The sequence below is a fragment of the Ambystoma mexicanum genome, chromosome 6p, assembly GCF_040938575.1.
Source record: "Ambystoma mexicanum isolate Mex_15411 chromosome 6p, UKY_AmexF1_1, whole genome shotgun sequence".
NCBI lineage: Eukaryota > Metazoa > Chordata > Amphibia > Caudata > Ambystomatidae > Ambystoma > Ambystoma mexicanum.
In genome coordinates, this window is record NC_090935.1 from 1,000,287,488 (window position 1) to 1,000,312,692 (window position 25,205).

Below are 25,205 nucleotides of genomic sequence, written 5' to 3' on the forward strand. Positions count from 1 at the left end.
AGCGGGCGGAGCTAGCGTCCCTGTCAGAGCTGCCCAGGCATGGAACGCATTGCCTACTGCACTAAGGGCTAACCTACCATACACCAACTTCAGATGTAAGGTAAAAAACTGGCTCTGGTCCAACGACAACTAATTTGCGCGGTACCTATGGCCATGATACTCCTGAAACCTAGTCTGACTATTCTGCTTTTACCTTTTTGGACACACCTTTAATACTGCAACTTGTTAGTTTTTCATTTCCAACTGCTTGTATGGACACGTATGCACTGTATTGATATGCTTCTTATCCTCTGTATGCAACCTAAGCTTAAGTAACCTTGTACCTGCTGCGCCCGGCTACCCCTGGGTTTTGTGCGCATTATCAAATAAATAAACTAAACATGCTGTCATCAAAATCGCTGAAGAACAGACTAGCTAGGTGGAGGGAGCTCTTCCAGAGAACCTCAAGAACTTCATTAAACACTGAGCCAGGCCCAAGGTAGGGCTGCTATTTTCCATCGCAACCCGCAAGGGAGACTCCTTCCCAAGGACCCATGCAGGAGGGACCGCCCAGGTCCTTGTACCAGCACATGCACCAAGGCTGCTGCAGCAACCCACCTTGGGGCCGAGGTATCCTTGGATCATCCCGGTGTTGGCGTTGAGGGACCGGAAGGGTCTTGTACCAGATTGTCATCCAAGGGGCTACGCCTTAGTACCGGCAATACATCCAAGGGGGCGCCTAAACACAGCTCGATCAACCCCCATGTCGAGGGTGTCACACCTACTGGGTCTAGGGCGGAGGATCAGGGTAGGTCACGTGATCCACACGCAAGTCTTGGAGTCTAGGCCCAGCGGGCCGAGCAACACGTGGCAGGCAGCTCGACGAGACGGCTGCCGTGCCAGACGGAGGCACCCGTCCGATGCTATTCCAGGAGTTTGGCGAAGAATGAGTGTCAAGATGGGACTGGCCTCAACCAGGTACGTGGCCTACAGCCTATCCTTGTGTGCAGGGCAGTTTCCCACTGCGACCATATGGGCAGGGTATGCAGCGGCTCCAGCAGCCCCCGGGTACCCAGTCAGTACCCCCTACCCCCTCTCTGGGGGTTCTTTGAAAGTTTCCTCGGGTTCATGAAGTCCTCTCGGATGGGGGTTATCCTCAAGGACGCCATCAGGGAGATCCTCCCTACGATGCTACTGGCACCACAAGCTCCTCCACCGGCACAGCCGCTGCCTCCGGCTCCCCAGCCGATTCCTCGGGCGGTTCCGTACCAGCCTCCTGCTCAGCCTCCAGCTGCTGTCCCTGTACCACAGCCTCCGGCTCCAGCTACTCCTCCGCAGGATCCTCCTGATCCACAGGATACGGATGAGGATCACGACATGTCATCCTCAGCCAGGGCCTTCCACGAACGTCTTGCAGGGCTGACTGAGTACCTGGGCCTACCCCAACCCGAGGTTGAGCAGCCGGCAGTGAGGGGTCTGGCTGAAGTCCTCCCACAATGCCCCTCTGCCAAAATGGGGATTCCACTGCAAACCGATGTAGTCTCCCTGGCCAAGGGGGTTTGGCTCAAGCCCCCTCAGTCCAGCTGGTCAATCGACTCCTGGATGGCAAGTACAGGCAGATGGAGGGGGGATACACTCTTGCTATCAGCCCATCCTCAGCCACACTCCTCAGTAGTTGGGGGGGTGGTGGGGGGGAGGAGAAGAGTAAGGGGTTTTTCCAGTCTCCCTTCTCCGCGACAGCCTGAGGGAAAGAAGGCATGATGCACCCCTTTGGGTCCACGTGTCTCTGGTGGGGGGCAGACTTCTACGGGATACTGCCTACCCATCCCATCCCAGCCTCTCCTCCACTATCTCGTTGGATCAGCAACTCTTTTGGTGGAGATCTGGTCGCTAGAGAGCCAGGCAGTGAGGAAGTCCCAGCCTCCCAGCGACGTTTGGGCTTTTACTCCAGGATTTTCGCAATTCAGAAGATCCAGGTGGGCCTGAGAGTTGTGCTGGACCTTTCCACCCCCAACCTTTCCTTACCCCTACAAAATGTCAAAATGGTTTCGCCAGCTTTTATAGCGGAGACATTGTGCAAGGGAGACTGGATGTGCTCTCTGGATCTGAAGGACACGTACCTGCACGTCCTGATTTGGCAGCTCCATTGTCTTTCCTACGGGTCAGGAGCATGGGCTACCATTTTCAATACAAGGTCCTTCCTTTTTGGTTCACCTTGGCCCCCAGGGTCTTTACCAGACTAATGAATATGGTGGCTGCCCTCCTAAGAGCGGAAGGCCTCCATCTATCCATACCTCGACGACTGGCTCGTCGGGGCTACATCTCCAGAAGCGGTTCACCACTCTTCCCATGCCCTTAACACACTGCACGATCTGGGCTTCTCTCTCAAGTTCAAGCTGCAGCCCACGCAGACTGACATTCTTGGGCCTCATCTGGGACACGTGCTCCAAGAAGGTATTTCTGTCAGACGACAAGATCGCGGCCATCGAGAGGGCCACCACCCACTTACTCAGCAGAGGTGACTTTGGCATGGTGGTTCCAGCATCTCCTGGGTCTCTTGGCAAGTCTTATTAGCCGTTCCACACACGAGCTTCAGGATGAGGAGGATTCAGCCGACTTCGCCATGAGCGGGGCTCCCAATCTGAGATGATCAACGTTCCTCCATCTCTCCACCCGGACCTAACATGGTTGTCCAGGGACTGCAACCTACGGGCGGGGCAAGCCCTTTAGGCCACATCACCCCAAATTCCTCGCTCGAGGGCTGGGTAGCCACCCTGGACGATCTCTCGGCCACTGGACAGGAACAGGAATACCACATCAATTGTTTAGACCTAAACGCCATCTGGCTAGCGCTCGGAGCGTTCCTAAGACTTCTCGGGGGCAACGTTGTACTCATCGAGACAGACAACTCGATCAGCGTGTTCTAGGTCAGCGAGCAGGGAGGCACCAGATCTCCTCCTCCTTTGTAGACTGGCAATCAACATGTGGGAGTGGGCCCTGGGAAACTTCGCCCTCACGGCAGTCCACCTCTTGGGGGAATCAAACCTGGAGGCGGATAGGCTCAGCAGGTTGGGAACTGACAATGAGTGGCAGCTAAACAACCTCGTTATTCGGGAGATCTTCAACAGATGAGGTCATCCCCAGATGGATCTCTTTGCCCCCTGGCACAACAAGTGCCCTCAGTTCGTCTCCTGGCAGGACCCCGGCTCCCTGGGTGATGCATTTCAGCTTCAGTGGAAAGGCATGCAGGCTTATGCCTTTCCGCCCACTACACTGATTCACAGTGATTTGCAAGATCAAGGAGTCTCGCCAACTCAAATGGCTCCATGGTGCCAGCCAGGCCATGGTTTTCAGAGCTGCTCAGCCTCTCGGAGATGCCTTTGATTCAACTCCCGACAGGCCCAGCACATCTTCTGGCGCAGCAGGGGGGCAGGGTCATCCACACCACATCTCAAACTAGCCCTAACAGCATGGTGCCTGAGCAGGTAACGCTGCAGCGCCTTAGCCTCTCGTAGGCTAATCTGGAAATCATACAGGGCGCAAGCCTATCGGGACCCAGTATGAAAGTAAATGGACCAGGTGCTGCCAATGGGCAGACTCCAAGGAAATCGAACCCCTGGCATGTACTTTGGACAACGTGCGCTCCTTCTCAGCACACCTCGCCCACTCTGGTGTGCACATGGACATCTGCCGTACATAGCTCGCAGCCATTGGGGCATACAGGTACTCTGACGATAGGATTGAGGAGAAAATCCCCTCAAACATTTGACTGGGCTTGCAAGGCTCTACCCGCCCATCAAGAGGCCGCACCCCGTGTGGGACCTTAATATAGTCTTGGGCGCACTTGCGCACAAACAAAGCCAACAGTGTCTGCAAACATTGGGAGGGTCACCATTAGGACGGCCTTACCAGTCAGCCTCACCTCGGCGAGTCAGCAAAATCCAGGCACTGGTCGTCTTGTAACCATATACTACCTTTCACAGGGACAAAGTAGTCCTGCAGACACACCCAACATTTCTGCCCAAGGCGCCGTCTGCTTTCCATTTGAACGACGAAAATCCTTCCTACATTCTTTGCAGATCTGAAGGACGAAGCATAGTACTGCACTGCCTGGTTGTCAGGCGTGCCCTGAAATTCTACTTGGACAGGACCAAGGGCTTCTGCAAATTGGACACCCAGTTTGTCACTTTTGGAGGCTCAAGACCAGGCTATCAGACCTCGAAGGCCTTCATAGCCCACTGGATGATCTCGGCCATCAAAAAAAGCATACGAGGGCCAGCACAAGCCTCTTCCGGCAAACGTGCATGCTCACGCAGTCTAGGCCAAAGCAACGGCCATCGCTTTCCAGTGCCATGTCACTTGGCAAGTCATAAGCAGGATGGCCACTTGGGCCACTCCCTCTGCTTTCTGCAAGCATTACTGTTTGGCTGCCGGCTCTAGCTCTGCGGTTTTTGGACAGGTGGTTCTCAGGAACCCATTTGCTTAAAAAGGGTCTGCTCTCCACCCTGGGGCTACATTCAGTTGTAATCGCCCATGCAGTATGGAGGAAAGGGGATGGGATGCAAGAGTAGTTGATAGTTAGTCACCGTAGTGACTTACGTACTCTTGGTCTATAGTCCACTTTCCTCCATACGTCCTACCATCCTCACCCCATTCCCCCCCCCCCCCCCCCCCCCGCCCCCTCAATACTGTTGTCATCGGGCAATGTTAAATATTGTCGACTCGTCAATGGGGACTGAGTGGTGCCCGCGGGCGGAGTCGGGGGAAGCGCATGCTCCCAGGGCTGCACCCACACGCACCTCAAATTTTAAGGGAAGGTTTTTCTGGTGAAAAGGGTTGTCTCCCGTCCCTAGCGAGGGACGCCCATGCAGTATGGAGGAAAGGACTATGGACTAAGAGTATGTTAGTCATTACTGTGAGTAACTATATTTCCAGCACATTGACTAGTCACCAAAGGCGTTCCAACTGAAAAAGTGCATTGAGGCCACAAGAGTGGGGAAAGAGCGCTATATAAATAACCAAATGCAATGCAACTGTAGTGCACCCAAGAAAAGGTATTTAAACTGTAAGATTCTAAAGATTTCTTAGTGACACTGCACTGAAGGTGCTGTCTCACCATACAAAAAGTAGATGCCTATGGAGTTTGTCGGACTCCAAAAACAGTGAAAATATAAAATCCAAATCTGGGGAAAACACGAGTGAGGAAATGTCCGGAATTGGAATGAAAAAGTCCTAAGTCAAGCAAGCTATGGGGGGGTAGGAGGGAGGGGGCACGGGAGTTTCAAAGGTTGAAGGGAATTGGCACAGAAATGAAAATTCTCTCTAACAGTCAGGCTCTCCTCCCCAGGGCACTGTCAGTTGTAATAACCCATACTAGATCGAGGAAAGGGGACGGGAGTAAGTGTCACTAAGTGACTAACTTACTCCTAGTCCATAGTCCCCTTTCCTCCATATGTGTCTCTGCCTCCGCCGCCTCCCTAATGAAACTGGTGTTGATGCGTCAAATGGGACTGAGTGCTGCCAGTGGGCGGAGTCAGGGAGCATATGCTCCCAGGGCCATTCCCCATGTGTATTTAAATGTAAGGGGGTCAGTGATTTTTTTTTTTTTTTTTTTTTTTTTTTCTGGTGAAAGGTGGAGGGCTCTCGTACAGTATGGGGGGAAGGGGACTATGGACTAGGAGTAAGTTAGTCACTATGGTGAGTAATTTATACGTTTTGCCACCAGGGGCCCAGGGTGCAGCCTCTCCCACGCCTCACCTAAAGTACTTTGATGGTTTGACTGGCTGGGGTGAATTGATTACAGAGTGATCTTTAGATTTGGAAAATGCAGTGAAAGGCGTGCATGGCAGGATCCTCTATAGGTTTCTGGTTATCTGGACAGCAGAGACCATGCTATTGAAAAAATAATGGGTGCAGCCAGTCAATCCAGTGCACCCTCATGCACCTGGAAATGAACTGCAGTAGAGCAACCGAGACTGGGAGACTTGGCAGGAAGAGTAGGCCGCACAGCACAAGCTCTCCCTGCACTGGGCTTTCGCGTGTACCTGAAATGTGCCACTAGTGGCCAACGCTGTTCCACTCTCCCTGTGCTAGGGACTAATCTGGTATACTCAGCAATGTTAGCTTGGCTCTCATATCCTACAGTGGGAATAGCCCAAAAGCCTTTGAAGAGATTGTGGAACAGTAAAACAGTCGCTGCAATGGATGTTTATTCGAGTAATGGTGCATGTATAGACCTTGTTGGTTTTCTTGCAAACTTTACTGTACATGAACTTGGCGATCTGGTGTTGGGCAGGGGAGAGGTGCCTGTGTTGATACCCAAATGATTATGCTCTACTATGAATTTGATAGGTATATTGTTGGTAATTTTTGGTTAGCCACACCATTTCTTGGTGTGAAATGGATTGCTGTAATGCCAATATTTTAATGCTGGTGTTTAATGCTGCCTTACATTAGGCAAACCTAATTCATTCCAAAAATGTAATTTCTGGATTTCTCTGGCAATTAACCAGATCTGGGCTGCCAATGCTGGAGTACCTGCCAGCCCTCCATCTAACCTTCTTTGGCGAAACCACAATTCTTGGGGCACCGGAGAAAACGTAGAAGTAACTTTGACAAACACTCAGGGAGAGGTAAGTTCTTTACATTATGCTTATATGCACTTTGTTTTTTGTCTTCATTACAAACGGGACTGCGCTCTTAAACCAGAGGATTAAGAATTCATGTTGGGATCCTGATGGGTTAGATTTAGGCTTTAAACTGCACTACTTTTGATATAATATTGAAGTAGCCTTCTTTGCCCTGTTTTATTTTTTAGCACCTACTCTGGTGAAGGATTCTGAGAAGCACTCCCATAGGTGCAAAATCTTTGACACAGTTAATGGTAGAAAAGCTTAACAACTGGGCTTGCACTCGGGATCAAGTAGTGTGGGTGTGAAATAGACGAGTGCAAAGTCTATAACAGCAGTCCACACACGTAATTACAAAAATATCCAGTTTTATGCACAAACTTAAAGTTCAACAAACTACTGGTAAATAACTGAGGTTGTATACAGGTTTTAAAGCAACTTCAATCATGGGAATATACACTAAATACTCGTGGGGGTGGGGGGGTTCAGAAGGATTTCACTGCCCTTTTTTTGAATGGCTAGTATACCTGAACACGAGAATAATGCTCTGTAAGTCACCACTATGCATTTCTGAGTTTTCAGTGAGTATAAATTGGTGTTGTGTAGATTTTTCATTTGTATGCCAAATCTCACCGTGAGACCCCCCCAAGCACTTTTTGGTGGACTACTGGATTTTCTTGCTTATTCTTAAGTCAGTGGGAGCCTTTTTCACATTCTTTTGCTATGACTTTTAGAACCCTGCTACATTGTGTGTACTTTTTTAATGGAGTCCTGCTTTCCTCAATGTTTAAGGCATCTAATTTAATTTTGCAGAACAGGCCACCTTTTGTGCATTGTTGCTGGGAGCCCTTTGATTTTACTTGTAAGAACAAATGTTCCCAAGAATAGTTAGGACAGTTTTTTTCTAAAGTCCAAATAAGGGCTTAGTAAAACCATTCAACATAGGCAATGCAAGACTCCATTCTTAGTATAAGGCTGTACCACCCGAGTTCAAGGTAGCATAGACGGAGCAGCCAGGCTTAACTTGGGAGGGAGAGAAGGCTTTAGAATCGGGTAAAAAAAAATAATTGTAATACAAATTATGTTTTGTGATTTCTGATGCTTGTTATTTCTGATGCTTGTTAATCTGCTTGGAATCACATGCTGTGCATATGGTCTGACATCCAGTGGTAACCGCAGAGTATTGCATGCTGTATTTAGAGGATCAAAGGGGGACGTCGGCAAAGGCATGTCTAACGCTATCCCTAACGAGACGTTTAGTGTACTCAAAATCCCTCACGCGCTGAGGTCCCTCAGATTGTTTTTTCCGCCCAGATTACTGGTCGCCCTAATGCAGAGCTCTTACATAGATTATTCTTATCAACTTTGTCGTTATTCCCATTAAGTCACTTCTACTGTTCAATCCTGTAAATCAATGCCGCAGACTGCTGTGGACTTTCGACGCCTGTTGATAGTCCGGCTATGGAGGAAAACACCCAGTGACGGGGGCTCACACAATCCTAACACCAAACACACAACCCAATGCTCTGCTTCGGCGACTGTGTCGAAGCGTACCCAAGCACCAACGGAAGTGTCAATCTTGGACTGGATCCTCTAATCGGCAACCTACCCTGCAACCGCAGTCGCGGCCTGTGACCGGGCAATCCAAAGTCAAGGGCGCTAACACTAAGACACGCAGATGTCGAAGTGCTCCAGGAGGACTTGCAGATGCCACTTGAGTGCCAGGTGGTGGCGAAATCCACCGCTCAGCCCCTGGTTCATCTGGTGGCATCCAAATCTTCCGCTCAGCCTCCGGTTGTCCCGGTGGCAGCAAAATCCTCTGCTCAGCCTCTGGTTCAGCCGGTAGACCGCCCGGATTCTCCTACCATTGCTGACCGCATCGCTAGGATTACTTCGGCAGTTAGCCTGAAGGAGCGGTCGAAGGAGGCAGTGAAACACAAAACGTCCAAGAGACGTGCCGTAAAATACACCACAGCGCCCAGAACCCAGCCAGGACTACGTTGAATCCTGTGCCTTTGTCAGGCCCATTAGGGGAAAGGCCTCGCCGCCACTGGGAGGAAGATGCACCCTTTCCTCCCCTGGAAATTTGAGGGATGTATGGGCAGATTAGAAACATTTCTCCTATTCTAAGGCCCTTGCTCCCAAGAGACCTCTAAGACTTTCCTTCTACCCCTGTATCTGTTTTGAAGGACCTTGAAGTAGGAGGATCCACATGAAGGCTACTTGTGTCCTCACTGTTGAGGATGTTATGGACACTTATGATCAGGATGAAGATGGCACCTTTCCAGAAAACTACAATGTGGATGATCAGACAGGTCTTATGGACAATTGGGAGGACAGACGTCATGTTGATGCTCGTCCCTAGATTTCATCTACCCTAAACCCACCCCCCCAACCCCCTTCCCACCTCGGCAAGCCTCCCAGTGGACTATCAGATGGCATTCAATGGCATTTTTTAGAAGGCGGATGACCATTTTCAGATCGGCACTCAAGAGACCTTAAAAGATTCTGATTTTGTGGAGGATATACTCAAAAACCTGTGGCCAGCCAGGCCATCCCCTTGTTGAACTCTATCAAGAGGAGGTTTGCACCTTCTTTGGTGACACAGGCCCAGACCAGGGCAGTAACTGTTTCGGCCTTCTCCGACCGACCCTTCCTATATCCAGGGTCCTGCCATTCCGGATTCCTTAGAGGTTACCAACACTAGAAAACTGGCTGGTGTTCCCCTGTCTACAGCAGAGGCACCACCCGATAATGAATCTAAGACTTTATGCCCTGGGGATGAGAATGATGGGTGCTGCGTCTACCACTATTGGCCAGCTATGCGGACGTCCAGTGGAACCTTCTACAAAAAGGCCTCCAGGAAGTGCCAGAACCTGCAAGGACCAAGTTGCTCGCCATAGTTTCCAAAGGCAAGCAGGTGAACCAGAATGTGCTCAAACACACTGAACGCTGCCGAGGCAACGGGGAGAACCCTGGCACAAGGTACCTTGCTCAAGAGACATGCATGGCTAAGGAACTCCGGTTTCAAGCTAGTGACCCAAGCATCACTAATTAACAAACCCGTTGAGGAAACCAACCAGTTTGGTAAGGCAGTGGACAATGCTCTTGAAACAGCCAAGAAAGAGCATGAGACATTCAAGGCCCTTAAACAGATTACCCAGAAACCCTCTCTTCAGAGAGAAGCAAGTCCTTTCGCGGGCAATCTGGTTTTTCCCAGACCTAGTACAATGCAGGAAACAATTGGAATTCAGGACAAGGGTCGAACACCTCTGCCTCTTATCCACCTAGAGGACAGTGGCATGGGAAAGGTAGAGGAAGAGGTTCCAACCCCAGAGGCGCCCTGGCCTCTATTCGAATTTATTTAAAGTGCACATCAGCCCAGGGGCATTGTGGCGCTGTTACAGATAAACATTAAGCTGGTTACAGTGGAAGGAAGATGGTTACAAGGCAATTTTCATTACAGGATAATGTATACAGATGCTGGTATTTTCAGACACGTTTGTACCAGAACGTATGAGAGCAAGTGTAGGTGAAGGAACGTAGTGGTTAATTGAATAGTGTAGTTTTGAGGAATTTGTGAAAGGAGTACAGCGACGGTTCTACTCTGAGGGAGTTGGGGAGAGCATTCCAAAGCTTGGGTGCTTTGTGGGGGGAATCCAATGCCGCCGGCTTTGGCTCTTCTTGCAGTGGTTATTCAGAGTTGATTAGCGTGATGGCTTCTTTTAGGACAGATGGAGTAAATCATGGTTATGGTTTCTGATAAGTAGGGGGGGTGCTGAGTGATTGATGCATTTGTGTGTGTGTGTGTATTTTAAAATTGATTCTTTCCTTGACTGGGAGCCAGTGTACGAGTCTTCTGGCCTGTGAGATATGGTCAGTTTTGGGGATGAGTAGTGCAGCGCTGAGGGCATTATTTTGCACTATTTGGAGCCTGTTTAAGTTTTTAGTTGATGTGCCTGCTAGAAGGGCGTTGCAGTAGTTCTCCAGCATGGGGTCTGGCATGGATTCACATGCTCATGAATATTCCCCGTCAGGCTGGGAATCCTCGGTAAAGAAAAAACCAGTATCAGTTTCGTTTCTGATCTGTCTTTCGTAGTAATAACCAATCACTGGTCTCTGCGTCATACTGACCACAGCCAATGACTGCCCTCTACCTAAGCACCGCCTCTGGCAGCCATCTTCAGATTTTTACCGCACGTTCATGTGTTGGGATCCTCGTGCTATTGCTCTCGAGCGTTAGTGCTATTTTTCGCGCTTTTTCACAAAAAACTTCGATTCTTTCGGTCAAAAGAGCCTCAAGCTCCACCGATCCTACATCCGATCAACGGGGACCCGTGTCGGATTCGTCTGCGCCCCTCAAGGGTGAAGATTTCGTCGAGCTACACTTCGGAGGACTCCAGAAGCTTCTCAGGCCCGGTCTCGGGTATGGCCCAGGAGAAGGGAAGCTCGACGCCCGGAAAGCTGTTCAGGGTCTGCCCTGGATGCCAGCTGCAGAACGTCTTTAAGGAGGACGAACACTCTTTCTGCCTTTACTGCCTTCATGAGGACAAGACGCACGTGGAGAAGGACTGTGCGTTTTGCGGCAACATGTCGGAACGGACCATGAAGGACCGCCATCAACGTCTCGCCAACTGGCTGGAGGGTAAGAGCCCGTCTGGCGAGAAGAAGAAATCCGAGCGGTCTTCTAAGACCTTTGAGGGCGCCCCGGCGACGGGGGCCCAACATAAGGCTAAGCACCGCGAGTCCGCTGGCACCGGGAGCGCCGAACGGTCGGGCTCTACGGGCGCCAGGCAGGGCGCACCCTCCCCGGCACCATCAACCACGAGCCAACGCTCTGGGTCGGGTAAGAGGAAGGCCGAGCACCCGGCGAAGCTCCTGGAGAGGCCCCGGTCGAGCTCTAAGGCAGAGGAGGAGCGTGGCAGTGCCCCCTCCCTCAAGGATAAGGCGGTGAGCGCACCTAAGGTGGTGAAGGCCTTGATCCATCCGACCAAGCCCTCTATCGAAACGGTCGCGGCGGCCCTGGCTCAGCCTGTGGAGGCTGCACCAGTGGTGGCGACCTCGGGGCCCAGAATCTCCCTGCCTCCTCGGAGGGAGTCTTCTTTTGTGCCCATCGATAGGACCCCCGTGAAACCCTCCGTGGGGAAGAAGGGGGGGGCAGGGCGTCGTCGTAGATTCGGCCTCAACCTCAGAAGAGGAGCTGATCGAGGTCTTAAGCCACGGCCTAGGCGTGGAAGAAGGCCAGCCCGTCGGAATGGACCCCGACGCAGGTGACGACGACGACATCGTCGAGGATACTGACGGGGCCCCTGCTCGCCCGTCGGATTCCCCTCTGCCAGCGCCGCAAGACAACTCGGCGGCCATTTTGTTGGCCATACAGTCCTTATGCTCCGAGATAAGGACGAGGCTACCGTTACCGACGGAGGAACCTCTCCCGTCGGGGGATCCAGAACCGGGACCTTCTGGTGTTCCCCCTACCAAGAAAAGAAGGATCCATCCACCACCTCCTTTTCAACCGTCGCGCCCCGTCCAGCCCTCCTCCCCGTCCACCCGAGGGGATGATACGGGGACTGACACGGCAGCGATGGGTACGGACGACGAGGCATACGACGAGGATATTCCGTCGTCGCCTCCCGCCAGGGCTTCTCCGCCCGACGAGATCGGATCTTTCCACTCCATGATCTCCAGGGCTTCCGAGCCTTTCCAACTCTGCCCTGAGGAGAAGAAAAAGGAAGGCTTCCTTTATCAGTGGCGCGAGGCCAAGAGGAAGACGGTCCTCGCAGTGCCTCTGTTGGACGACATTTGGGATGAGGGCCTTTCCCTCCTCAAGAACCCTTCCACGACGCCAGTCCCGGACACGGCCCCCCTGTGCCTCCGGGCGCAGCCTACCCCGGATTCCGCCGTCTCCGCGGCAGCCAGGAAGAAAGCGGGGGGGGGGGGGGGTGCGGCCTCCACATCGACTTCCCCGCCGGACGGCGAGGGAAAGAAATTGGATACTATGGGACGTAGAGTCATCTCGTCGGCAGCGACGACGATTAAAGCGGCCAACGCCTTGGCTATCGTGGCTCGCTACGACAGGGAGCTCTGGTACAAGATAGCTCCCCTGCTGGATTTTCTGCCAGACGACAAGAGGGCGGAGGCCCTGGAGATCCTGCAGGAAGGTGAGGTGGCCTCGGACCACGCCATCACCGTGGCGACAGACATCGCCGACACTGGGTTCCGCCAGCTGGGCAACGGCGTTTGCCTTCGACGTCGTGGATGGCTCAAAGCTACGGACTTCCGGCAGGACGTCCAGACCAGAGTCCTGGACATGCCCTTCGACGGGAACAACCTGTTTGGGAAGACAGTGGACGATTCCCTTCAGGCCATCAAGGCGGATACTGAGACGGCCCGGGCCCTTGGAGTTCTGCAGCAACGACGGATGCCCTTTCGGAGCAGCGGAGGCAAGGGCGCCTCCAAAGGTTCCGGCGGCGGTTTCGCTTCCTACCGTCAAGCGGCCCGCTCGTCGTCGCAAGAGGCCTACAGGGGACGAGGCAAGTCTAGCGGGCCCCCACCGAAGCACCCCGGTGGGAGGCCGGCTGGCGGGCTTCGTCAGCGTGTGGGAGTCCATCTCCACCGACCGTTGGGTGCTGGACGCCCTGGCCCGGGGCCACGCGCTCGAGTTTCAAAGAAGGTGCCCGCGCGTCCCCCCTGTGGCCAGGAAAGAACTTCACGTCCCTCAACTTCTCCTGGAGGTAAAGGCGATGCTCAGGAAGGGCGCCATCGAACTCGTCCCAAAGAGGCTTCGGGGCTCCGGAGTCTACTCGAGATACTTCCTCGTGAAGAAGAAGACGGGAGGATGGCGCCCCATCCTAGACCTGCGACGTCTGAACAAGTTCATCAAGGCGCAGAAGTTCCGGATGGTCACCCTCCAGCACGTCCTGGGTCAGCTGGAGGAAGGAGACTTCCTATCGTCGTTGGATTTGGAGGATGCCTACTTCCACATTCCCATCCTAAAGGGGCACCGAAAATTCCTCAGGTTCGTGGTCCAAGGGCGTCATTACCAGTTCAAAGCCCTTCCCTTCGGACTACGGTCGGCACCCAGGGTATTCACCAAGTGCCTCGCACCGGTGGCGGCGCAGCTGCGCCGCGAGGGGATCCACGTCTACCCCTACCTGGACGACTGGCTCATCCGCGCCAAGACGAGGGAGCTCGCCGTGGTCCACACGGCAAGGACCGTCCAACTCCTCACGGACCTGGGATTCTCCGTGAACTACGCCAAATCCCACCTGGTGCCCGCGCAAGTCGCACTGTTTCTGGGAGCGAGGCTCGACAGTGTCCCTTCTGGCCTCCCCGTCGGAGGAGAGGACCAGGACCATCTTGGGCAAGGTGCAACGGATGTTGGTGGCCGACGCGGCCAAAGTGAGGTCCATCAAGTCCCTCCTCGGGATGATGTCTTCCTGCATCTACCTCATTCCCATGTGCAGGCTCCGGATGCGCCCGTTGCAAGAATTCCTGGATGCGCGCTGGATCCAGACGACGGGCAGCTTCGAGGAAAGGATCAAGCTCGACGAGAGCTTCCGACGAGCGATACGGTGGTGGGGCACCCGCGCGCATCTGACGGCGGGCATGGACTTCCAGACCCCAGCCCACCAGGCGACTGTGACCACGGATGCCTCCCTGGAAGGGTGGGGAGCGCACACCGAAAATCTGCACGCAAGGGGACTCTGGCTCCCGACGGGGAAGTCCCTGCATATCAACGTCCTGGAGCTCCGTGCAGTGTTTTGGGCCCTCAGGTCCTTCCTTCCGTCCCTCAAGGGCAAGGTGGTGAGGATCTTCACCGACAACACCACCACCATGTTTTACATCAGGAAACAGGGCGGAACCAGGTCCCCAGCGCTGTCCAAGGAGGCGCAGGACCTGTGGCATTGGGCCGTCGCCCAAGGGATTTTTCTGGTGCCGTTTCATCTGGCAGGGATAAAAAAAACACCATCGCCGACTCACTCAGCAGGGAGCTGCGCTAGTGCCACGAGTGGGAACTACGGCAGGATCTGGTGGTTCGCCTCTTCCGACGGTGGGGCACACCCCAGATCGACCTGTTCGCGACGGCGACGAACACCAAGTGCCAGAGGTTCGCCAGCAGGTTTCCCCAGACGAGGAGCATGGGCGATGCTTTCTCGTTCCCCTGGGAGGGCCTGTTCCTCTACGCGTTCCCTCCCTTGCCTCTGCTAATCCGGCTCGTCAACCAGCTCAAGAGGTCACGGTGCAGGATGATCCTCGTCGCACCTGCGTGGCCGAGGCAGATATGGTTCCCGGACCTTCTGGACTTGTCAGCGTCCCCGCCGATCAAGCTGCCGGCGGACGCGGATCTACTCTCCAGGGAAGGAGGCACCATCCTCCACCACGACCCGAAGTCGCTGAACTTGCAGGCCTGGCTCCTGCAGCGCTAGAGTTTGGAGGATACGACATACCGGCCGATTGCAGAGAGGTTCTTGCAAAGGCCAGGGCGTCCTCGACTCTTAAATGCTACGGACACAAATGGAAGAGGTTCTCTGTCTGGTGCCACGCACAGAAGATTAACCCTCTACAGATTACGGCTCCCCAAGTACTGCCGTACCTGCTGACGCTGGCCAAAGCTGGTCTGGCACACGCGTCCATCAAGATTCATCTTGCTGCGATCTCCCGATACACCAGAACCACGGGGCGGACGTCCTTGTGGTCTCATCGTCTGGTGAAAGAGTTCATGAAGGGACTGTTCAGATCGTTCCCGCCGGTGAAGGCTCCGGCCCCGGCGTGGGAGCTCAACGTGATGCTGACCAAGCTCATGGGACCTCCGTTCGAGCCTCTGCACTCGGCCCCGTTGAAGTTTCTATCGTGGAAAACAGCTTTTCTTGTGGCCATCACCTCCGCACGACGAGTGGGAGAGATCCAGGCCCTTTCCTGCAAGGCCCCGTACTTGACTTTCCACGACACGAGGGTAGTGCTCAGGACGCACCCCTCCTTCATGCCCAAGGTACCGTCGGACTTCCATCTCAACGAACCCTTGGTGTTACCTGTGTTCTTCCCGTCGCCTTCGTCGCCGGCTGAGAGGACTTTGCACTCGCTGTATGTAGCTAGAGCGCTGAAGTTCTACGTGGACCGCACGAAGGGTTTTCGGAAGACGTCACAACTCTTTGTGAACTTTGGACCTGTCAATCAGGGGAAGGCTCTCTCGAAGGCTTCCATCTCCAGATGGCTCTCCGGCTGTATCATGTGCTGTCACCGGTTGGCAAACCGACCGCTGCCTGGCCGTCCGAGAGCCCATTCCACCAGAGCGATCGCAGCTACCACGGCGTTCCTATCTGGTGTGCCCCTGCTGGACATATGCAGGGCTGCTACGTGGAGGTCGACGCACACCTTCACGAAATTCTACTGCGTCGACCGGGATTCCAGGGAGGAGTCCAGGGTCGGCCAAGCAGTGCTGCGCAACCTGTTCGCCTGAGGTGAGCCTGGTGAGGAGGTAAGATGCTTAATGTTGAGTTGATGTGATGCTTAATGTTGAGCCTTTGCCACCTCCCGTGGTTGGGCATGTGTGTACTGCTATGTATTCTTTATTCATGAGCATGTGAATCCATGCCAGACCCCATGCTGGAGAAGGAACAAGTTACTTACCTGTAACTGTTGTTCTCCAGCATGGGTCTGGCATGGATTCACATGCGAACCCTCCCGCCTACCCCTCTGCGGCTCTTCACTTGGTCATACTGCCACTTCACGTGCTTCCAAATCTGAAGATGGCTGCCAGAGGCGGTGCTTAGGTAGAGGGCAGTCATTGGCTGTGGTCAGTATGACGCAGAGACCAGTGATTGGTTATTACTACGAAAGACAGATCAGAAACGAAACTGATACTGGTTTTTTCTTTACCGAGGATTCCCAGCCTGACGACGGGGAATATTCATGAGCATGTGAATCCATGCCAGACCCATGCTGGAGAACAACAGTTACAGGTAAGTAACTTGTTCCTCCAGTCTGGTTCCTATAGTAGCTCTGGCTGTGGACAGGCAGTTGGGTGTGGTGAGGTAGGGTTTTATGGCATAAATGAGTTTGGTGGTCGGAGCAGATGCAGAGGCAATGACGCTGACTTGTCTAGTCATGGAGAGTGTGGCGTCGAGGTAGACTCCAAAGGTCTTAACGGCAGAGGAGACGGGTATGCTAATACTGTCGATGGTCATGTGAGAGTAGTCCGGGCTGAGTTTGGTTAGTGTTTCGCTGGAGGCTAGGATGAAGATTTCGGTTTTATCTCCGTTTAAACGGACCATTGATAGCCATCCAGGTTTGGATAGTGCAATAGATTTTGAGGGCTTCTGATTCTTGGTCGTAATCTTCAGAGAGGGGGAGGAGAACTTGCGTGTCGGCCGCATAGTTTGTGTAAGCTATGTCGAGTGAGTCCAGTAAATCAGAGGGGTTTAGTGAATAGGTTGTAGAGGGTCTGTGCAGTGCAGGACCCTTGTGGGACTCCAACTGATGGTGGTGGCGGGAGCGCTGGCATGGTCTGAGTACACTTTCATGGCCCTACCTTCAAGGAAGGATGTGATCCAAATGGTTGCCTTATGAGAAGTGTGCAGCATTGAAAAGGTGAGAGGTGAGAATGGTGTGGTCGACCAGGTCAAATGCTGCGGAGAGGTCGAGCAGTAGGAGGAGAGCAGGTTTGCCTGTGTCCTAGATTTAAAGAATCAAATCACCAAAATAATGAAGGGCAGTTTCAGTCCCATGGCCTTTGCAGAAACCTGATTGTCTTCTGCCTAAAATGGAGCGGGTTTCCAGGTAGTGTTGGATTTGGTTATGGGCAGCTTTGTTTAAGATTTTGAGGAGAAAGGGGACGGTGGTGATGGGTTGATAGTTTTGGGGGAGGAAGGATCAGGGGAGGGTTTTTCCAGGAGCGGGCAAACCCAGGTTTCTTTTAGGCATTGTGGTACGGTTCCAGATGCGAATGAAGCATTGATGAAGCATTGATGAAGCTGTGATGGGGGCGAGTGGTCCTTTACACTCTTTGATGATGGAAGGTGGACAGATCTCCCCTTTGCAGGTGGAAGGTTTCTTTTTTTTTTTTTTTTGAGGTCTGCGACTTCCGTCTCTGCTTTCTCTGAAAGCGAAGAGGGGTGTATGTGAGAGTATTGTTGGTGGGAGTGTTGAGAGCTTTGCGTTGGGAGGCTATTTTATTTTGGAGTGACTTTATTGAGGAGTGCAGACTGGATGTCTGTGCACCATGCTTCATCCTTGATTTCATCTGGCCTGGAGGCAGGTGAGGAGTTCTTTGAATATTGAGAAAATGTCTCTTGATTTGGAACTGGCATTAGTGATTGTAAGGTTATAGGAATCGGATTTGGCTTGGAAAATAGCTTTTTTGTAGGTCAATGAGATCTCTTTGAAATCGTTGAAAGGATTGGTTAGGTACTGATTGCCACCTGGATAGATCTTTGCGTTTCTTGGTGCGAAGGGCAGATGGTTCTTCAGTGAACCAAGAGTTGCAATGCATGGATTTTATTTTCTTCTAGAGGGGCAATAGTTTTGATGGCTTGAGCACATTGGAGTAGATGTTGGCGAGAGAGGTAGGATCATGTATAAATGGGGGTTTGAGTTCGGGGATTTCTAGGAGGGGAGCGAGGTTGGAAGCAGTGAGTTTTTTTTGGAGCTTCTTACTTTGGCGGGGGGGACATGATTTAGGGTTTTATAGGTGGGAATGGAGAATTGAATGAAGTAGTGGTGCGTCCATGGGAGGGGCGAGATGGAGGTGATGGCAGATGAGCAGTTGTGATCAGCAATCCATTCAATGGATCAGCCTTTGTTGTGAGTAGGTGTCGTAATTTTGTTTGAACCCCATGTGTTATTTGGCTAAGTTTGCAGCTGCTTTGTCCTTTGGTCAGATAGGCCAAGGTTAATATCACCTCGGATGGTTTTGGTGGTGCTTTTGAGGTTATTACCCATGTTTTGGAGGAGTTGCTTTTGGTAGTCTGGGGGCGATCCTGGTGGTCTGTAGGTGATAAAGAAGTTTATGGTGCAGTTGGGGGAGAGGGCTAGTTTGGCAGTGAGATCAGCTTTGTCCCACAGGTGGTTACACATTCTCATGGCAAGGGTATTTTTAAAGAGGGCGGCAACGCCTCCACCTTTTAGAATTTGTTTTCGGTCCTGTCTGAGGATGTATAGTCTTGGGAGAGGGCAAGGTGGATGGATGGGCTGGATGCTTCATGGAGCCAGGTTTCGGATATGGCTAGTAGGTCTAGATTATGGGTGGTGATAAGGTCCTTTATTTCAATAGCATGGGCATGCATAGAGCAAGCATTGAGTGCACATCTTAAATCTGGTGATGGAGTATGTATGTTGGGGTGCAGGAGGTGGTAGGTGCTTGTTTGAGGGAGGCTGGAGCGTGATGGGTGCTAGGGTGGTGTGCATGGTCAAATAGGTGAATCTGGGTGACTCTGTGGGTGTGAGAGCTAAGTCTGTTCCTAAGGTATGTGGAGGGTGGTGTGCTGCGGTGAGCTAGGAGAGGTTTAGTGCGTGTTCTTAGTCTACAGAGCCTGAGGTGGTGTGGGTGATGTCAATCGGATTGGTACGGTGATTGAATGTAGTTTGGAGTGCTGAAGATGTGTGCATGAGGTCAAGTAGTGGTGTAGGGTATGGGTGAGCAGGCGGCATGCTGCAGATGGCCAGAAGGGAGAGTGAAATGAGGAAGATGAGGAGAGATGGTGCGTAGGTGCTGTGGGGCGGGTGCCAGACGGATGCATTTGTAGAGAACAGATGTAGTAGGGTGCTAGTGCACAGACAGCAACACAGTTGAGATCGGGGCTGCTAGGGGCAGGCAGCAACAGTTGATAGCGGGGCCGCTAGGGGCAGGCAGCAACAGTTGATATCGGGGCAGGCAGCAACAGTTCATCAGGGCAGCGTAACACAAATAGTCAATTACTGTTGGGGAGCAGATAGTCCGGCTGGTGCTCAGTTGGATGTTCGTGGGCAGAGCGGTAGAGGTGACGTGAAATACCAACGCCTATAATGTGAGAGGGTCATGGGGCCAGTAGCTTGCTAGCAGGAGCCTGCAAGTGGAGTGATCCTTGGTGCGGGAATTGTGCCTGAAGGAGTGGCGTGCGCGGGGGGGCTCACCTATGGCTCTTAGCGAGTGAAAGAGTGTGCGCGGGCAGCATGACGGCGCCTGTAGCGCTCGGTCAGTGTAAGGCCTTACTTTGCTGGCCGGCTAATAGCCTGCCGGCTATTGGATGGCAGTAATGAGGCACTTCTTGCCCAATCCGGGCCAAGGAGAAGCCAGGCAAAGGAAAAGGACAACCTCAGGCAGAGGGCTATGAATGGGAGGTGGCCATCTTGAAAAGGGGTAGCCTCATGTGTCTCCCTGATGATGCGGTGGATGGATCCGAGAATCAGCAAATGTTGCTTTTTAAAAGAATGGAAGCAGCCTGATTGTGGCTGCTGCTGATTCCATGAACAGCTAAGCTTCAAGGCAGCGTGGTTAATGCCTGAGCTTACCTCAGTGGCTTTGATGAATCCAGACAGGATGTGCTTCTCCTGCAGCACACGGCGGCGGCCCTAGTGAGCTCCTGCTCAACGTAGGTCTTCTCAGAAAGGACCTGCAGATCCAGGTCCCCTCCCATGCCACCCCGGTCGGGGGGGGCATATAAAATCTTTCCTTATCATATGGGAGGGGATAACAGACCAGTGGGTACTAAAGCCAGTCGCCCATGGGTACTTTATAGAATTTGCCTGACTACCCCAATACAGACAGCCAATATCCTGATGCCAGACAACCTGCAAATCTTACTGCAAGAGGTGCAGGCCCTTCTAAGAAAGGACGCCATAGAAGCTGTCCCTATTCTTCAGGTAAACAAGGGTATTTATTCAGTGTACTTCCTTGTACCCAAAAAGGATCTCACCATGCGCCCTGTGCTAGACTTGCAACCAGCAAACAAGTTTGTCAAAACTCAAGTTTCGTATGGTCACTTTACAGGAAGTAATCCCGCTGTTGAAACAGGGGATTACATGGCAACACTGGACATGAAAGATGCATACTTTCATATTTCAATGTTGCCAGCGCACAGAAAATACCGAAGGTTCATGATAGAGGACAAGCACTATCGGTTCAAAGTGCTCCCCTTTGGCATTGCCTCGGCACCAAGGGTGTTTACAAAGGTACTGGCAGTAGCTGCAGCACACCTGCGCAGACTATCTGTCCTGGTTTACCCTTACCTTGACTGGCTCATAACAGGGGAGTCCTACGAAACATGCCTATTGAACCCTCAGAAGACAATAGACCTCTTCAGTCTGCGATTCTCCATCGAAGAAATCCAGCCTACACCCCAGTCAAGTCAGTTTCTAGGGGCTCTAATTCGGACGCAAGACGGCCACGTCTTCCCCTCCGAGGGTTCCAAACATGCTGTTTCAGATCCCTCAGTACGTAGCCAGTCGCGAAGTGACGATACGCAAAATCATGCGACGTTTCTGGATGATGGCGTTCTGCATTTACTTAGTTCCTCACGCGTCTCTGCGCATGCGTCCCATGCAAGTGGCTTAACAGCCAGTGGTGTCAGGCCAGCGGACCATGGGAAGATCTGGTAGTTGTCTCACCAGCCCTCGTTCTCTCTGCAGTGGTGGTCGAGGGAAAACCTTTTGAAGGGTGAAGACCTTCTCCATCCCCGCAGTAGAAGCCACTTTAACAACCAATGCATCACTCACGTGGTGGGGTGCTCATCTGCTTCAGCAGACGGCGCACGGCGTGTAGTCCCCACAAGTAGCATCCAACCACATAAATCTATTGGAGCTATTGGCAGTATTCAAAGCACTGAAAGCCTTTCAGACAGTGAGTAAGACTGTCCTGATCTTGACGGACAGCACCATAGCCATGTACTACCTGAACAACTCTCCAGGGCTATCCAAGCTGGCCCAAAACATTTGGATATGGGCTTTAAAACACAGGATGTTCCTGTTGTCCCAACACGTTCCAGCGGAACTCTATCTTCTGGCAGACGTGATCAGCAGAGATTTCCCACTGCCCGTAGAGTACAAATGGCGACTACACGAATGCATAGTCTCCAACATTTACGCAGAATGGGGTTTCCCACTTGTTCCCAATGCTGGAGAACGCTCAATGCCAAGATTATGCCTCAGGAACCCAGACCTGCTCTAAGGGCTCTGGATAACATGGTGGGGGAAGTTCGTTTACGCTTTTTCGGCCTGCAAGTTGGGAAGGTTCTGTGAACTTTCACCGCGAGAGGTGAGTTCTCTCAAACGGGTTGGCAAAGTACCTTAATATGAAGAATCTATGAAGACTCCTGCACTGCACGAGATCTGACAACGCTGACAAAATGGAGTCACTTCAGTTCCAGTAGCTGTAATTCAAACACACAAGCTGGTTCCCTTCCCACTGGTTAATCCTAACCAGCTCTGAGAATGGTATCCAGGTGGCTTACAAGTTGATTGGTCCGACCAAATCAAAGTAAGAAGTTGCCCTTGAAGGGACTTCTCTGTTGAGATGACCTTGGCAATTCAGACCTGCAGCAGGGCTTCACCGGGCAAACCAACGGTTCAGGAGTTGTTGCAGCAGCTGTCCTCTTTCAGCTCCTCTTCGGTTATTTCGTTCCAATGGTCGATTCTGCTTTCCAGTCCGACTCTCCTTTTTAAACAGTTTTCTCCCTTTCATTCCAGCCTAGCTGTCACTCGCCCAGCAGGGTTGCTGTCATTGCCGGACAGTCAGCCAGCCAATCACGCCAGAGTGCATTTGGGTCTCCTAGGAGATTTAGCACAGGGAGTTCCGGGCACCTCCTCACTTCCTACCCACCGCAGACACTCGGACGCCAGAGGCGGTCTTCAGTCCTGAAGCCCACCGAAGGCATAGAAACCAAGGGACCAAACCTGGTTTGGCACGCAGAGACAAACGCGAAGGACCTTTCCAAAAGGAAATGCAAAAAGACTGACCAGGACCTGTTTAAACAAAGGTGCTTAAGGCACCATCTTGAAAAACATGACTCCCGCGATTTTTAGCAACTGGGGTTCACGAAAAATCATGGTAGTTCCTTGTAAAACCACTGCCACCAACCATTCCGATAGGAAAGGGTAGCATTTTTTCTAGACAAAGGGATGCTAGGTAACCCCTCCAGCACTCTATGTAGGAATTTAAAAAGTCAAGTGAATTCAATTTAACCTTAGTCTCTGGGAAAAAGTTTATCCCAGAGAAGGTATTTAAACCTTTGGGAAGTCTAAAGTGTCACTGCACTGAGGGTGCTGTGTAACGCACGTGAAAAGATGCCTATGGAGTTTTCTTAAAACTCCATAATCGAAGAACTCTAGTATAAAACACATCAAAATACATGAAAGTGGGGGGGGGGGGGGAGGCTCTTTCCAGGTAAAAAAATCAAATCCTCAAAAATCCAGCAAAGTTGGTCGGTCTCCAAGGTGAAGGGAATTGGCACACTTATGAGAATTCTCCCTAACTGCGTCAATCCCATTAACTGCGCTCCTACGCACATTTTATTGTACCTGACCCACTTACTGGATTCAGGCCTGATTTTTAATTCCCTAAAGGTTCACCCAGCTGCTCTCTCAGCCTAAACTACGTTGCAGCAAAAGGTGTTGTGGTGGAAAATACTTTATCAAGGCTTTCATGGAAGGGGTTAAGAGGATTCCCACCCCCCGCATTTCAAACCCAGCACCCGGATGGGACTTGAATGTGGTTCCGACTAGACTCATGGGGTCCCCCTTTGAGCCTATGCACAAGGCAAGTCTAAAATACCATACCTATAATACAGCCTTCCTAATCCATTTCAGTACTAGACCCTTTCGTTAAGGCTCAGAGATAAGGTGGTTCCACGTGAACCAATCAATAGAACTGCCCGCTTTCTTCCAGAACCCCACTAACATGGCCGAAAGGAGCCTACACACGTTAGATGTGCGCAGGGCAGTCATGCTTTACCTTGAAAGAACAAAACCACTGAGGAAAACAAACCAATTTTTCATTTCAGTGGCAGCTGGCAGAGAAGGGGATTCTGTCTCGAAGTCGGCTATCTCAAGGTGGATAGTCAAATGCATCACTTGGTTTCTCTTGCTAAGGGAGAACTGCCCTTCAAGCCTAGTGCACATTCTACACTAGGCACTGGGGCTTCAATAGCATTCACTGCAAATGTTCCTCGAGTCCATTTAGAAAGCGGCAACCTGGAGTTCTGTTCACCTTTACAAAACACCATTGCCTAGACACACATTCTAGGTCTGATTCTCAAGTGGGACAAGCGGTACTAAGACCTCTTTTCACTACTGTTCCTTCTCACAACCCACCTCAAACTCTGGGTACCGCTTGCTAGTCTATGCACAGCATGTGATTCTAAGCAGATTAACAAGAGTCAGAAGCCATGCATTACTTACGTAATAGCATTTCTGATTATTGTATCTGCTTCGACTCACATGCGCCCACCCTTCCTCCCCGCTCGAGTGGAAGGAGCATAATCGTTTTATTTTCTCCTTTATGTACTCACTCATGTTAGCCTTGGGCCCCCTCATGGCAGACAAAATACAATCATAGGGACCTCGGCGCGTGAGGGATTTTGGGTACACTAAACGTCACGTTAGGGATAGTGTTACAGAAACGCCTATGCCGACGTCCCCTTTCGGTCCTCGAAAGACGAGATGCAAAACTCCACGGTTACCACTGGATGTTGGACCATATGCACAGCATGTGAATCTAAGCAGATGCAATCAGAAATGCTATTACGGTAAGTAATGAATGTGTTGTATAGCGCACTTTCCCCACTTGTGTGGCCTCGATGCGCTTTTTCGGTTGGAACTCCCTTGGTGACCGTGGTCAATGTGCTGGAAAATTCTGAAGAGTTTAGCTTAGGAGATGCATGTGTACATTTTGCTGGTCTAGGTGGCTGGCTAGGCTCGCTGAAGCATCTGGAGAGGCTAGGCATGTGGGTGGGGTGTGTACTGTTGGTGGTTTGCCATAGATTGCTATTGTTTCGATGTGTGGTCAGCTATACAGCTTACGTTTCGGTTGATAGTCGCTGTATGCTAGTGTTAGGCAGAATCCTGTGCAGTTCCCTTGGGGAACACTGCAAAAAGATTAAGACTACAGGAGTAAACAGTAAACCCAATTGGTAGCAGTCTGCACCACCCAGACTTACCTGGTAGCTGTGGCTGAGCAGTCAGACTTCTCTCAAGAAGTGTAGGGCAGTATGCAGAGTATACACAATAGGGCCAAAACACAGTAGAGCAAACAATGACCAGAGCTTTGTATAAAAAGTATATAGTTATTTATTTAAAACACACTTTAGGCAATACACTAGCAATCTCAGTGAACAGTAAGTTAACACAGTCAGGTAAGTGTACACACCTCCCTTGATAACTATCAGACAAGTCAGGGTTAAAGGACAACTATTTGTTAAGACCGAAGTGAGCGCTTAACCTAGATGGCACTCTATTGTTTAGGTTAAAAAGGGAGAGAAAAGGCAGAGCATAAAATAAAACAGTTCCCAAAATCTTTTGTTCAGAGCAAGGGGAGAAAGGCAGGTTATACTGTAGAGCCAAAGTTCATAGGCTAGGCCCACTTTGAATGGAGCAAAGCAAAATGTGCCCAGGATCCCACGGTTTAAA

The 25,205-nt window shown here is 51.7% G+C and overlaps 1 protein-coding gene across 1 annotated transcript in view; it reads left to right on the forward strand.

Annotated features, from left to right (window-relative positions):
* Positions 1-25,205, forward strand: part of LMNB1 (lamin B1) — a 505,711-nt gene that overhangs the window by 426,771 nt on the left and 53,735 nt on the right. The window contains exon 9 of the mRNA XM_069625602.1: positions 6,492-6,611. Coding sequence (XP_069481703.1) covers positions 6,492-6,611 — 120 coding nt within the window. The remainder of the gene's footprint in view (positions 1-6,491; positions 6,612-25,205) is intronic.